We start from the raw sequence: 12,144 nt of genomic DNA on the forward strand, positions 1-12,144 counted from the left end.
GAAAGGCCTTAATCAATCCATTCAAGATTACGCTGAAGCTCATCAATTCTACCACCTTATTTTGATAAGTGTCCAAGACTGATTTGCATTATCTCAATATATCACGGATCAACGGATGCTAAAACCTGGACAGTCATTGAAAGAGGTGACCTGTATATAGAACAGTTGTAAGCAGCTATTCATGGATTTTTTTTTTACCATTCAGGCAACTAATGAGAAGGATCAACTTGCTGACAGTTCAGATTACAGGGAGAGGAATATACAACTAATTCATTATTCTTACATATAAAGTATGTTTTCTTCCAGCATATTAATATGGTGCTTCAAAGAACTACTGTGAAATGTACGTAGACAAGTTTAAGATTTCTCTCACATAATCAATACTAATAACAGCAACCTTGGGTGACCTCTGTCTTAATAGTCAACACTAAACTTGATATAAAACAGATAAAAATTAAGAATAATAGCCCAGTTGTAAGACCCCATTATTTACTCCAGAAGATCCTAGCAAAGAATTCATTATCAGCTTAATGGTACAGAACACAATATTCTGGTATAAGGTTATAGAATATAAGGATGAAAATTCTAAAGCTATAAAAGATCTCAAGTAAAACTATAACCCCCTCCTTACATACATAAACATACTTTAAAGATAGAGACAAAATCATGTGAATCTCTAGTAATATCTTACCTGTGTCTTACTTTTTCCCTCATGTTTGATGCATAACTGTATTTATTGGTAAAATATGAGTAATATACAATCTATTTAATATTCAATCTATTCAGTGTATATTAAATACAATCTATTTAATATTCTGACTAAGCTATATAAATTTCTAGCTTTAGAATCTGCACAGGTCTAGTAAGTGTTTGTTCTAAAATTTACTCAGTTGTTCATAAAACAACAGGCAGTCTTTTGTGGAGGGGGATTAGGAGGAAAAGAAGAAAAAGACACATCACGATGTTTTAAAGGATTATTTATGACACAAACCTGAAATATATTCAGATGTGCTAAGTTATAAAATAGGTATCAAAACATTCAGTTACACAAACATTCAATTATTAACAAATTCATTCATTTCATTTGGAAGAACAAAATCAGACGATATACAAAGCAGAAACTTAAATTTAGAACAACACAAATATACTAACATAAAAATATACAAACTCCAATTCGGAGTGTTTTCTTGGGCTGAAGATTTACAAGCACCATTATTTACATAAGAATCTATAATTTAAACTTCAACTGTCAAAAGATTAGTATCTTACTGGATCTAGGTTTGGTTGTAATAATAATAGTTACCACGCAGTGGCAGATATTGCATGAACAAGGAATACAGTGAGCCTTAGGTGAATGACAACCAAAACCAAAAATTAAGGTATGAAATTACAAACATGTCACACTGTCCATATTCACTACAGTATTCAATAGTTGAACTTTTCTATGTAACTCAACATACAAAGTCAAAATACAAAGTTAAAAATGATAGTGATACTCAATTCCTCATTCTTTTGAATCCTGAAGCAACCTTGTCTTGACTACTAGGCAAGATGTTCAGTATCTCCAATCCAAAATATATTCCATAAAAGACCAGAACAAGCCTTTTGTCAATATAGAGACCACTCCAAATTTGCAAGTACATATAGAGATAATAGGGAGAGGGGAAGAGGAAAAAATCAGAATCCCTGGTTTACAGCTGGGTTCTTTGTTCTAAAATAGATTTTTCTTAAAAAAAAAATTGTACCATGAATCATTATAAATCCACTTCATCATCTGAAGAAGATAACTTGTACCATTGCCTTTACGCATTTAACACCTAAGATGTTTTGAGTGAACATGTTTTAAGTGTTACAAGGAAAGCAACCTTTCCCGACTTCGTACCCTCCAATATGCTGGACTCCCAACTCCTAGAAGCTATACTAAGGGCCTCCGGAACACAGCAAGTTCAACCAGCTGCAGTAGAACTTACCTGTCCCAGTGCCTGCATACTAGTAAATGTTTTAACGAAACAGTACATTTTCCCAAAGACAAAATTAAATTTCAGAGTTTAATTATGACAGCCTTTTCAAGCGGCCTTTTGACCATTATATCTGCTTGGAAAAGGTAATACCTGCCTTAGTTGGAAAACTAACTTGGCAACTATTTCAGAGCACAGTGTAGCAATTCAAGTCAGTTGTGTTTAGGTTAGTATTGTTTAACAAGATTGGAAGAATAGTGGAAAAAAATCTGTCACTTTCAGTTCAGGTGCTTTAACACCCCACACCATTATTTCTGAAGTTTCCTGGAAAAAACTGAATGGCATCCTACACTGTGAAAATCCATAAAGAAATGCAACATACCACATCTTATATTTTCAGCAATAGTTAAGCTATTATATATTATATCAAAAAATGCTACAATTAGGACCTGACTGGTATTATAAATAAGATGAGGTGCATTAATTTTCAAGCCATGATTAGAAAGGCATTCTCAACTGGGTTGGCTCAAATTTCAACAACAAGCTGGCTTTGGATAAAAATATTTTTCCAACTAGTTTTCATTCATGCGTAAGTGCAAGAAAGTCAGGAATAAATCAAGACTCTTCATGCTAAATAATGCCTTCTTGGGTTCTACTATTTTTCTCTCCCTTCATTTCAGATGTTTCTAACCCCCTTTGCAACTTTTCAGCCCAAAGTATATGTATTTCCAAGTTAAAATTTATGGCAATCTAGGTACTAGAAGGCATAAAAGCTCTGTTTTAGTAAGAGGCTCAGTTTCCACAGCCCAGAAAAGTTGACTGTACCACTTAAGATTCAACCATGAGTGTGGCTATATGTTTAAATGCCTTTGTTAAACAGCAATTGCTGTAATAAAATAGCTTATCAGAGAGAATTTGTTCTCTAAATTTCTCCCCGGTGTGCTTTGTTTACTGTACATTGTCATGATGGTAGCAGTGTGCCTGTGCTCAAAATGTGATTTCACACCTGCAGTGGTACATTCCACACTTCTGCATCTGATTTTGCAAGATATTTCTCTCTCTATCTCACTAAAACTGGCCAAAGTTACACTAAAAAAGTAAGAGTGTGGACATTAATCACAATACCCAAGTAGTAATTTTGTTCACTGGCAAATATCACACACACATACACTTTGATTTATATCACAATATTGCTTAGGAAAAAAAACCTGACAGCCATTGACTCCTCTCATAGTCTCAAGAGTTCATACAGTTCATATTTTAGCATCTGAATGCTTAAATCAAAGTATTGGCCAAGTGTATAAAAACCTGTGTCTACCCGCCACACTGCTAGACATTGGCCTTTATAAGGTTGGCGGTTTGAATGTGCATTGAAAATCAGGTTTGTGAGGAACATCACAGTGACAAAAAGCTTGGAAGAACCTTTAAAAAAAAGTTTTACAGAAGTCAGACATGCTGAGTTTCATTGGCTTAATTTAGATAACAACAGCTGTACCGCCTGAGACATTTACATGTCAGGAGCACACAGGAAAGACAATATATGAACATATTGTTATAAATAAAACAGTTATTACTTTCAGGCTACAGAATGCGATAACAAAAAGACGTTAGTTCTGGAAGCTGCAAGTCAAAATTACTGCCATAAATCAATGGCTTCACTCAACCTCTGGGGGACAAGTTAAAATGAAGACTGTTTTGCTATAGCTCCTTGTTCAACAAGTGCAACATTTCAGTCATATGTCTCAGTTCAAAACAAAACAAAACAAAACTGAATAATCTACACAGACAACCTTCCCAGAAATGAGAGTGCAGATACAATGGAATTTTTTCCTTACAGCACAAGATAAATAAAGGCAAAAGGATAAATTGCTGCTTAAGTTCAGCATTTGCCACTAAGTAACTTAACTTTAGAAAAGAGAAAGAGAAAAAGAGAGACTGGTACCAGCCCAGCCTTAGGCACGTCCTTCTTCTCCCCCTCCCCAAGTTTTCACGGCTCGAAATGTAGGAGAATTTTCACCAGCGCTAATTCGCTAATTAAGGAATGGAAGTGATGCTCTTTTAAGTTCAAGGAAGAGGGGAAAAAAAAAGAGAATAAGGAAATGACAAAGTAGCAATGCTTGGCAGAAAGAACAAATTGTTTTCCAAAAACAAACAAAGAAAAAAGTTAAATGAAGGATAATCAGCAACTTTAGTGGCAACTGGATGGAAATCATTTGTGCTTTAGTTTCTCAAACAAAAATCTCCCACTTCTGCCACTTCTCACACATGGACTCTGTATTATCCTTTCCACTTTGGTAGTTCTACGAAAATCCCACCATCGACTCCATGTCAGGAATATTCTTAACACTGTTCAATCCTGTGGCCCAGGAAAAGCCAGTTGCCAGTCCCCAAATCCACCCAAGGATTGGTGCTTGTGTTACAGTGCAGCTTTGACTAGGACTGTTGTGTGAGGCGACGGAAGTGAGGTAACACTTGGTTATCAGGAAGGTAAAGAGCTAACTCCAAAGCCACAAGAACAGTAAATTCAAATCCAATGAGATCTCGTCTGTTGAATCGGAATCTTTCTTCCAACTTCTGTAAAGGCAGAAAATAAATAAATATGGCACTGTGTTTTATATCATTGTTTACAACGGTTTGCATATTTTAATTGTCTGGCATACAACACCAAAGGTATTTTAGCGATGACATATTCTCCGTGCTAACTTTGAGGTAAATAAAACGGACTTCCCGTGAGTTGTGCTCCTGGTTATGACACAAGGAAACCCATGTTATTTTCTTGGCAAATCTATTTTCTGAGATGTTTTTTTAACTTCCCAGTCTAGCTACAGCCCTGGGATTTGCTTGTGGCCTCCCGTCCAAGTACAGCACTAGCCAGATCTGATCCTGTTCAGCTTTTCTGAGGTCATCCAAAGTTGGCTAGGTGCTGCCACCTGCTGACCTTCATAAAAGGTGCTAGCCCTGCTTAACTCTACACAAAAAAATTATTATTCATGGTTGTTTCCCAGTTCAAAAGCTGCTGAACGAATCTATACCGACAAAAATATACTTCTCACTGAGCTGGCAAAGCTGTAGTATCTCGTACTGAACTGAGTTCTCAGGTCTGAGTGCCTCATCCATTAAGGATACAATAAATTGCTTCCACCAAACAACTATTAAAATGCCAAAGTGGTGTATGAATGTAGTGTTTCTGATACACTCATTCTCTCGGAGCAGGTATTTATTTCCTGTATGGAGAAACACTGAAGTGCGTAAATGCACACCGCTTACAACAGGCTGAATAACTTCTCAAGGACAGGAGACTGCAACTGACTAGCTGCGGCCAGAAGTGCTATCACGGGAATGATGGACATCACTAGAAGGGGTGGGACTGACCCCTTGTAAATGTTTTAAGGATAGGAAAGGGAGAAGGAAGACACCTGGAGACAAACTGTTCCCTCTCCCACCCTTAAAAATCCACTAATCCAGCAGAACCAACCTGACATACCATGAACATTTAGTGGCAAAGCAGAAACCTGGCCTGATTTCTAGCCGTTTCTGAGTGCTGACAGTGTGTGCGTGTGTGAAGTTGGAAATTGGGGCAGTCTGTCTCCTTCTTATCCAGGGGTGGGGATTACCATTTTGCTACCAAATTTCAATGGCCCCATCTCCACGTGGCCTGCAGGTGCCATTTCTGACCTATATTCTGAAATGCTACAGCCTGAAGACCAGACACAGATTTAGCAGCCCAGTGAGAGATACACCAAATTGTTACATACTATGATAGCAGGATATTCCACAGTGGAACTGTGTTTTGCTCTTCTGCAAAACTTACACTTTCACAATCGTGATCCATTGCTTTGCTGATATGTTTGGTGCAAAGGAAAGCTAGGATTAATTATGTTGCTTCAGGAGAATAACAGACCTTGGTGCTATCTTCTGGCAAAGAACCAAACTGCCTATGAATTGGCCAGTCAGCGATGATTCATTTAAAGCATATGGAGTGTGGTAATGAATTGAAGGACAGCAAAGAGCTGGCTTCAGTCCCTGCTCATTTATTTGAGAGTAAGTCTCTTCGAAAGGAGCAGGGCTTATTACCAGAAAGCATGAATAGAACTAGGGTGCCTAAAAAAATAACTCCAGAGCAACATATCCCAGAGAAAGAGGAGAAAAAGAAATTGCTTGATGCTATTAGCAGCAAGATAGCTAAGAGAATAGGAGAGGAAAGTTAAAAACAGATGCATATGAACAAATGGATCTGCTTAAAGAAAATTCAAATTATTCTGGCGATAACCAAGAAGACCCAGACCTAGTACAATTGAATTTGGTATCATTTCCAATTCCCAACTAACACGATCATTTGGTTGATGGACCGTTAAGTAAACAAGTTGGGGCTTGTGTTGCAGAGACAGCATTCTTTTCATCACAATCCTGACCTCCAAATGGCAGCTTTAAAGTGCTGCCAACAACTCAGCCCTGGATCTCTCTAAACCTCTCATGCCTTTACAATCACAACCAGGTGCAGGGTATTCTTACCAAAATTACTTAAAACTAACGTTGGGCCTCCAGTCTTCGTCAAAATGTATATATTTCCATTCAGTATTATTTGCAAGTCAGCAAAGATTTATGCAGCAAGTGTAGGAAAAAAAAAATCATTTGAGAATTTCAGCGTCGTCAGAGATCTGGATATCCTGGAAGATATTCCGGTGGTACTTACATCAATAAGGTGTTTGACTTCGTGTTTCCTGAGATCACTGCTAATCTTGGCGGCGAGCAGCACGCAAGCACCAGCACACAGTTTTCGGTTCTGTTTGTTGAGCTTGCCTTGAAGGACAAGCTTCTCAAAGTAGACGTAAGCCATGGACACAGTAATCGGCTCCAGGTTGCACTCCATACTCAGGGTCCGCATTTCTCTCTTTAAACTGCAAGGGAGAAGGAAGCGAAACAAGAATCAAGCTTCGATTTTCTCTAAGATTGCTAGATGGATGAGAGAAACGTCAGAACTAGCTGAAATATGTATGTTTTAGGATGGTCCTTTTGATAAAGAGGCAGAGAAAGGTGTGTTCTCTGATCTTTGCGGCTTCAGGAAGCAGCGCAGCACCCCATATATGTGAGGAGAGAGAATATAGGATCAGTCATGGTATTAAGATGAACATGGCTAAGGGGCAATCCCCACAGAGGGCTGTTCAACCAGAAGAAAATTGGGGAAAGGAGCAATTCTCTGACTTCTTTCCTGTAGATTAGAACTGAATTGTGCAATGTGTCTTGTTGCAGAATCAGAAATACCATCAACTACCAATGCTGTATGACAAGGAAATGTGGAACATTATAAGCCTGTGGAATAAAATATTTTTATTATTATCAGAAGGGAATGAAAGAACTAAAATGAAGCAGATGTTTTTTAGCATGCTTCTATTTCATGACATCAAGTCTGATCCAGGTTTACATAGAATTTCTTCAAAGTGCTTCCAGTCTGTTAGATATGCAGGGGAAGGACCTCAAGATGAACTAAACTAGACCGACACCCTAGAGAGAGATGGATCAAGTGGTAAAAAACAGAGGTATGCAAAATATTAAGAACTGAACATGTTTCAGGCTCAAAATGTTGTTTTGAGTTTAGAATGGTTGTTTGAAAATGGCTGTTCTAACCTCAAAGCGAGTGTTTCATCTTTACTATAACGGTTCCAAGCTTGAAGTGGGCCCACTTTTGTTTCAAGCTCAAGACACTTTAGTAAAGTTGAAACAGTGCCAGACACTCTCTGTCAGGTTGGAATAGTCTGGTTTAAGTTTGAAAGGTTTCAAATTTAAATACGTTTCACATCTCTAGTAAAAAAGTTGAAAGGACTGAAGCATAGTTAAGAACAAAAGCATTCAAAACATACTAGAGAGAACTGCTAATAGCTGATCTGGATGTAAAACAGAAGATGCAGAAAAATGGGTATGAAACCAGCTAAGAGCAAAACTTTTCCCAGTATCATCTTCATTTAAAACTGAAAGTAAACCAAATTGTTATGGTTCATATTTCATTGTGGGAATTAAATCTGTACTTAAGCTATATCACATCACATAGCAGCTATAGATCCATTTCAGAATGAAAGTCTGTACAAAACCCCCATTCCTAACTTAAGGTAATTAGCATGGAAAAAAAGAAGGAAGCCATAATTCCTCACCTCCCAACATCTTACGTTGCTATAGTCTTAACTATGTTGGTAGTCATAGAACATATTATGGGATGGAGCACTGAGTAAAAAACTTGTAAATTTAAATCTCAGAATTCATAAAAGTCAAGTTTGCAATATTACATGTACTTCCTCATTTATTAATACTTACGTAAGATTGGGCTGTAAATATTTACAGATAAAACCACCTTGTTACAACTTTAGATAGAAAGAAGCTTGTGCCAAAGGCGTGACTGAGAAACAAAGTGATTTTCACATCTCCCCAGCAGTTTTTTACCTTCTGATTTTGCTTAGGGTGAGCTTGATATGAGGAAATTTTTCTTTAAATGTTTCATTCATATCCTTTTTAAGATCTGAGGGCTTTACGTATTCGATCACGGTGGTCTGAAATAAAAACAGGATTCATTTACAAATCTGTACGGAGAAAGAGAATGTGAGTGAGATACCAAAAATATCTTGATAAGAGTATTCTATATCAAAGGGCAAGTTAGCGTCTTCCTCAGAAGTTCAGTTTGATCATGTTAATTTAATCATCTATTGGTCCGTAAGCCCTTTTCCTTCCCATGCTGGGTGGTTTGGTGCAGGGTTCCTCAACCTCAGCCACTTTAAGATGGGTGGACTTCAATTCCCATGGCTGGCTGGGGAATTCTGGGAGTTGAAATCCACCCATCTTAAAGTGGCTGAGGTTGAGGAACCCTGGTTTGGCAGACATTCGGTTGGCATTGCTTGAACACGACCACTCAGAAACCAGACATGTACAGAAAGCGTTTCTTGCATTCAATCTAACGCCAGCAGAACTATTTTGGATTACATCCCTTAACCCAATAAGTCTGAAACTGAAGCTGTTTTGACTGCCAGTTTAACAGAAGAACCACCAAATCCTTGGCTGAAACTCATGCACGTTTTCCCCTAAAAATCTCCTTGTTCAAGATAATTTGCTAAACACAATGTAGGACTAAAACCGTCAAACATTATACCTGACTTCACAATTATAGATCACAAAAACAGGCATATCATTTTTTTACAACGTTGATGAAATACAACGTTGATTACAACGTTATAAAATAGGCACTCTGATCCAAGTCTCTTACTTGGATATATTCAGATTTCAGTTAATTACTAACGGTTTGCCACTAGAATAGCCATAGTTAAGAAAAAACTAAACATTTTGCATAGTTATGTATCTCAATGACAGAACATAGTGAGAAGTCTGTCTGTCTGTCTGTCATCCATCCATCCATCCGGCTGCAATACAAGCAACTTTCAGCAGTTTACCTGATATAGAAACATTAAAACGTCTATGGCCATTCTTAAAATACAGGAAACAATTTAAAATAAAATAAAATAAGCCATAAAGTCCAAATACACAAAGTTTTATATATACACTTGCCATCTTTTATCTGTATCTTTTATGTTTTATTGCTTTTATTGTAATTTCTTTGACTGCTGTGAGCCACTCAGGCTCGTTAAGAAGTAACTACGAGGTAAAGCTAAAGTTACGATTGCTAGCACTTCCTAACTAGTAAGAACGCCTTCTGGAACATTAAGTTTTGTCTTAATATCCTCCTGAAAGAGCGGGCCAGTCTGATCTCTACTGGAAGACTGTCCCAGAGGACTAGCTCTACCACTGAAAAGCAGCATCTCCTGGCTTCATCTCCCTTCGTTTCCTAAAAGTGGGATACTAAGGACAGTTTCTCTCTGGATGACCTAACAGGTTGGGCTGACTGAGGTTAGAATAAGTGGTTCTGCAGGAACCCAGGTGCCAAGCAATAAAAGGCTTCATAGGTAGACACCAGCACTTTAAACTGTATTCAGAAGCCAACTGGCAGATGGTTACTAGTGCAAGGCCTACAGCACAGGCACAACATGCTCCCAGCGTTGGGTGCTAGTTAGCATATGGTCTGCTGAAATCTGGACTAACTGTACTTGCCGAGTAATCTTAAAGGCGGCCCCATGTAAAGTACATTGCAATAGCCCAGTTGGGTAGTAAGGAGGGACTGAGTTACTGTAGCCAGATCTCCTTGCACTAGGTAAGATTACAATTGATGCACCAGCCAGAGTTTGCCCTGCTTTTCCAGAGGTAGTGCTTGCCTATCCAAAGGTAACACTCGTGTCAATAGAGAACTACAATGTACCTCCATCTTACTTGGGTTCAAATTCAACCTGTTCTCTCCCATCCAGACCCTTACAGCTCCCAGGCACCAGGATAATAAGTCAATAGCATCTCCCCTACAACTTGGGTGGCAATGTATAATTGGGTATCATTAACATACCAATGATACTGCACCCCAAACTGTTGGATGACCTTTCCCAGTGACTTCATATAGATGTTGAAAAGTAGAGGAGACAGGACCTACCCCTGTGGCATCCCATTAGATAGGGGGCACTGAAAACGATCTCTTCTCTTCCACCACTGACTAAAATTGCCTGCTGAGGAAGGAGGAGAATCACTGCAGAACAGTGCCTCCAATCCCCAACCAAGCAGGTGGTCCTGGACACCAGGGACAATGGTACCAAATGCTGCTAGAGGTCTAAGAGGACCAGGAGAGGCACGGTACCCTCATCCAGGTCCCAACAAAGATAATAAATTATAGCAACTGTAATCAATGACATCTCAATACCATACCCAGGTCTGAACCCTGACTGAAACATGTCCAGATAATACACTTCATCTAGGGCAGTGTTTCTCAACCTAAGTCCACCCATCTTAAAGTTGTCAAGGTTGAGAAACACTGATCTAGAGTGTGATGTAGCTGTTCCACCACGACTGTCTCCACAACCTTCCTCAGGAAGGGAAGGCTGAACACCAGGCAACAGCTGTCTAAAACCAGTGGATCCAGAGCTGGCCTCTTCAGAAGGAGGTGTGCCACAGCTGCTTTCAAGGTTGCTGGCAATTCCCCCTCATCTGAAGAGGCATTGACAATCTTCCAGATCCAGCTGGTCATGCTGAATGCCTGCCTGCACCCAGTCACACCTACCTGCCCCATCAGGTATGGTAGGAAGGGCATGTTGCAGGTCCCATGCATGACGGAATGTCATCTGGTGGGACCCAGGAGGAGAGCCTTTTCTGCTGTGGCACCCGCTCTTTGGAGCATCATTCCCCCTGAGGTCAGACTGGGCCCAACCTTGTGGCCTTCTGGGAGGCCTTGAAAACATGGCTTTGCCATCTGGCTTGGGGATCTGGAAACATGGGTATGGAGCCTTCAAAGTGGCTGTACTGCTAGGGAAATTGAGTGTGCTCTCCCAGAGATTATATTTTTTAATGGTGTTTAGTAGTTTTTGATTATTTTTGTTATGGTTTGGATTATTTTGTTGTACAGGGAGTCCCCAGTTTAAGGGTTAGGGTTAGGGTTCGTCCTTGTACCGGGATCAGAGTCAAGCCCTTCCCTAACTAGGTCAATAGGGTAACAAGGGCAATCGCTTTTTCAAAGCCCTTTAATCATCGTTTAATCCTGCAATACCCGACGCTCCAAACACAATGCAGAACTGTGAGTTTGTGACGGTTGGGGTTGGGTAGTACAGCCCGAGCAGCAAATGCACAGGGCCTAGATACAAGATGGGTAATGGACGAAGTCAGTTGGAGGTGCGCAAGAGTAGGAAGGGCCAGTTTGCTTGGCTAACTGAAAGGCAGCAGTGGAACCGCAGCTCATTCGGATTTGCGTCTGCTCTCTAACAAAAGCCAGACACTGCTAGAGATCGTTAGAAAAGCATTACTACTCATCACCTGGTACTTGACCCTGGCAACTGAAATGATTTGCACTTCTCTGTGCTTCAAAGGGAAAAAGGACTTAATGCAGGCTTGTGATAATATTTGCATTGCCCTAGAGCAGTGTTTCTCAACCTCGGCAACTTTAAGACGGGTAGACTTCAATTCCCAGAATTCCCCCAGCCAGCATAGCTGGCTGGGGAATTCTGGGAGTTGAAGTCCACCCGTCTTAAAGTTGCCGAGGTTGAGAAACACTGGGCTATGTAAATGCTGGCTGGGTGGCCCTTCCATAATTCATGAAGCCACTTTATCCAGATCAACCTTT

General features: G+C 39.6%; 1 protein-coding gene across 2 annotated transcripts in view; it reads right to left on the bottom strand.

The window, feature by feature from the left end:
• Window positions 1–1,730: 1,730 nt before the first annotated feature.
• CABLES2 (Cdk5 and Abl enzyme substrate 2) overlaps window positions 1,731–12,144 on the bottom strand; it is a 49,499-nt gene continuing 39,085 nt past the window's right edge. For both annotated transcript variants that reach the window (XM_088154558.1, XM_088154559.1), the window contains 3 exons: window positions 8,391–8,497; window positions 6,652–6,856; window positions 1,731–4,532 (listed from right to left, as the gene is read on the bottom strand). In XM_088154558.1, the coding sequence (XP_088010684.1) occupies window positions 4,392–4,532; window positions 6,652–6,856; window positions 8,391–8,497 (453 nt within the window). In that variant the 3' untranslated portion in view covers window positions 1,731–4,391. The remainder of the gene's footprint in view (window positions 4,533–6,651; window positions 6,857–8,390; window positions 8,498–12,144) is intronic.

Source organism: Python bivittatus, unplaced genomic scaffold (assembly GCF_059951505.1).
Source record: "Python bivittatus isolate LINGU-HERP-01145 unplaced genomic scaffold, Pbiv_v1 ctg000700_np1212, whole genome shotgun sequence".
Taxonomy (NCBI): domain Eukaryota; kingdom Metazoa; phylum Chordata; class Lepidosauria; order Squamata; family Pythonidae; genus Python; species Python bivittatus.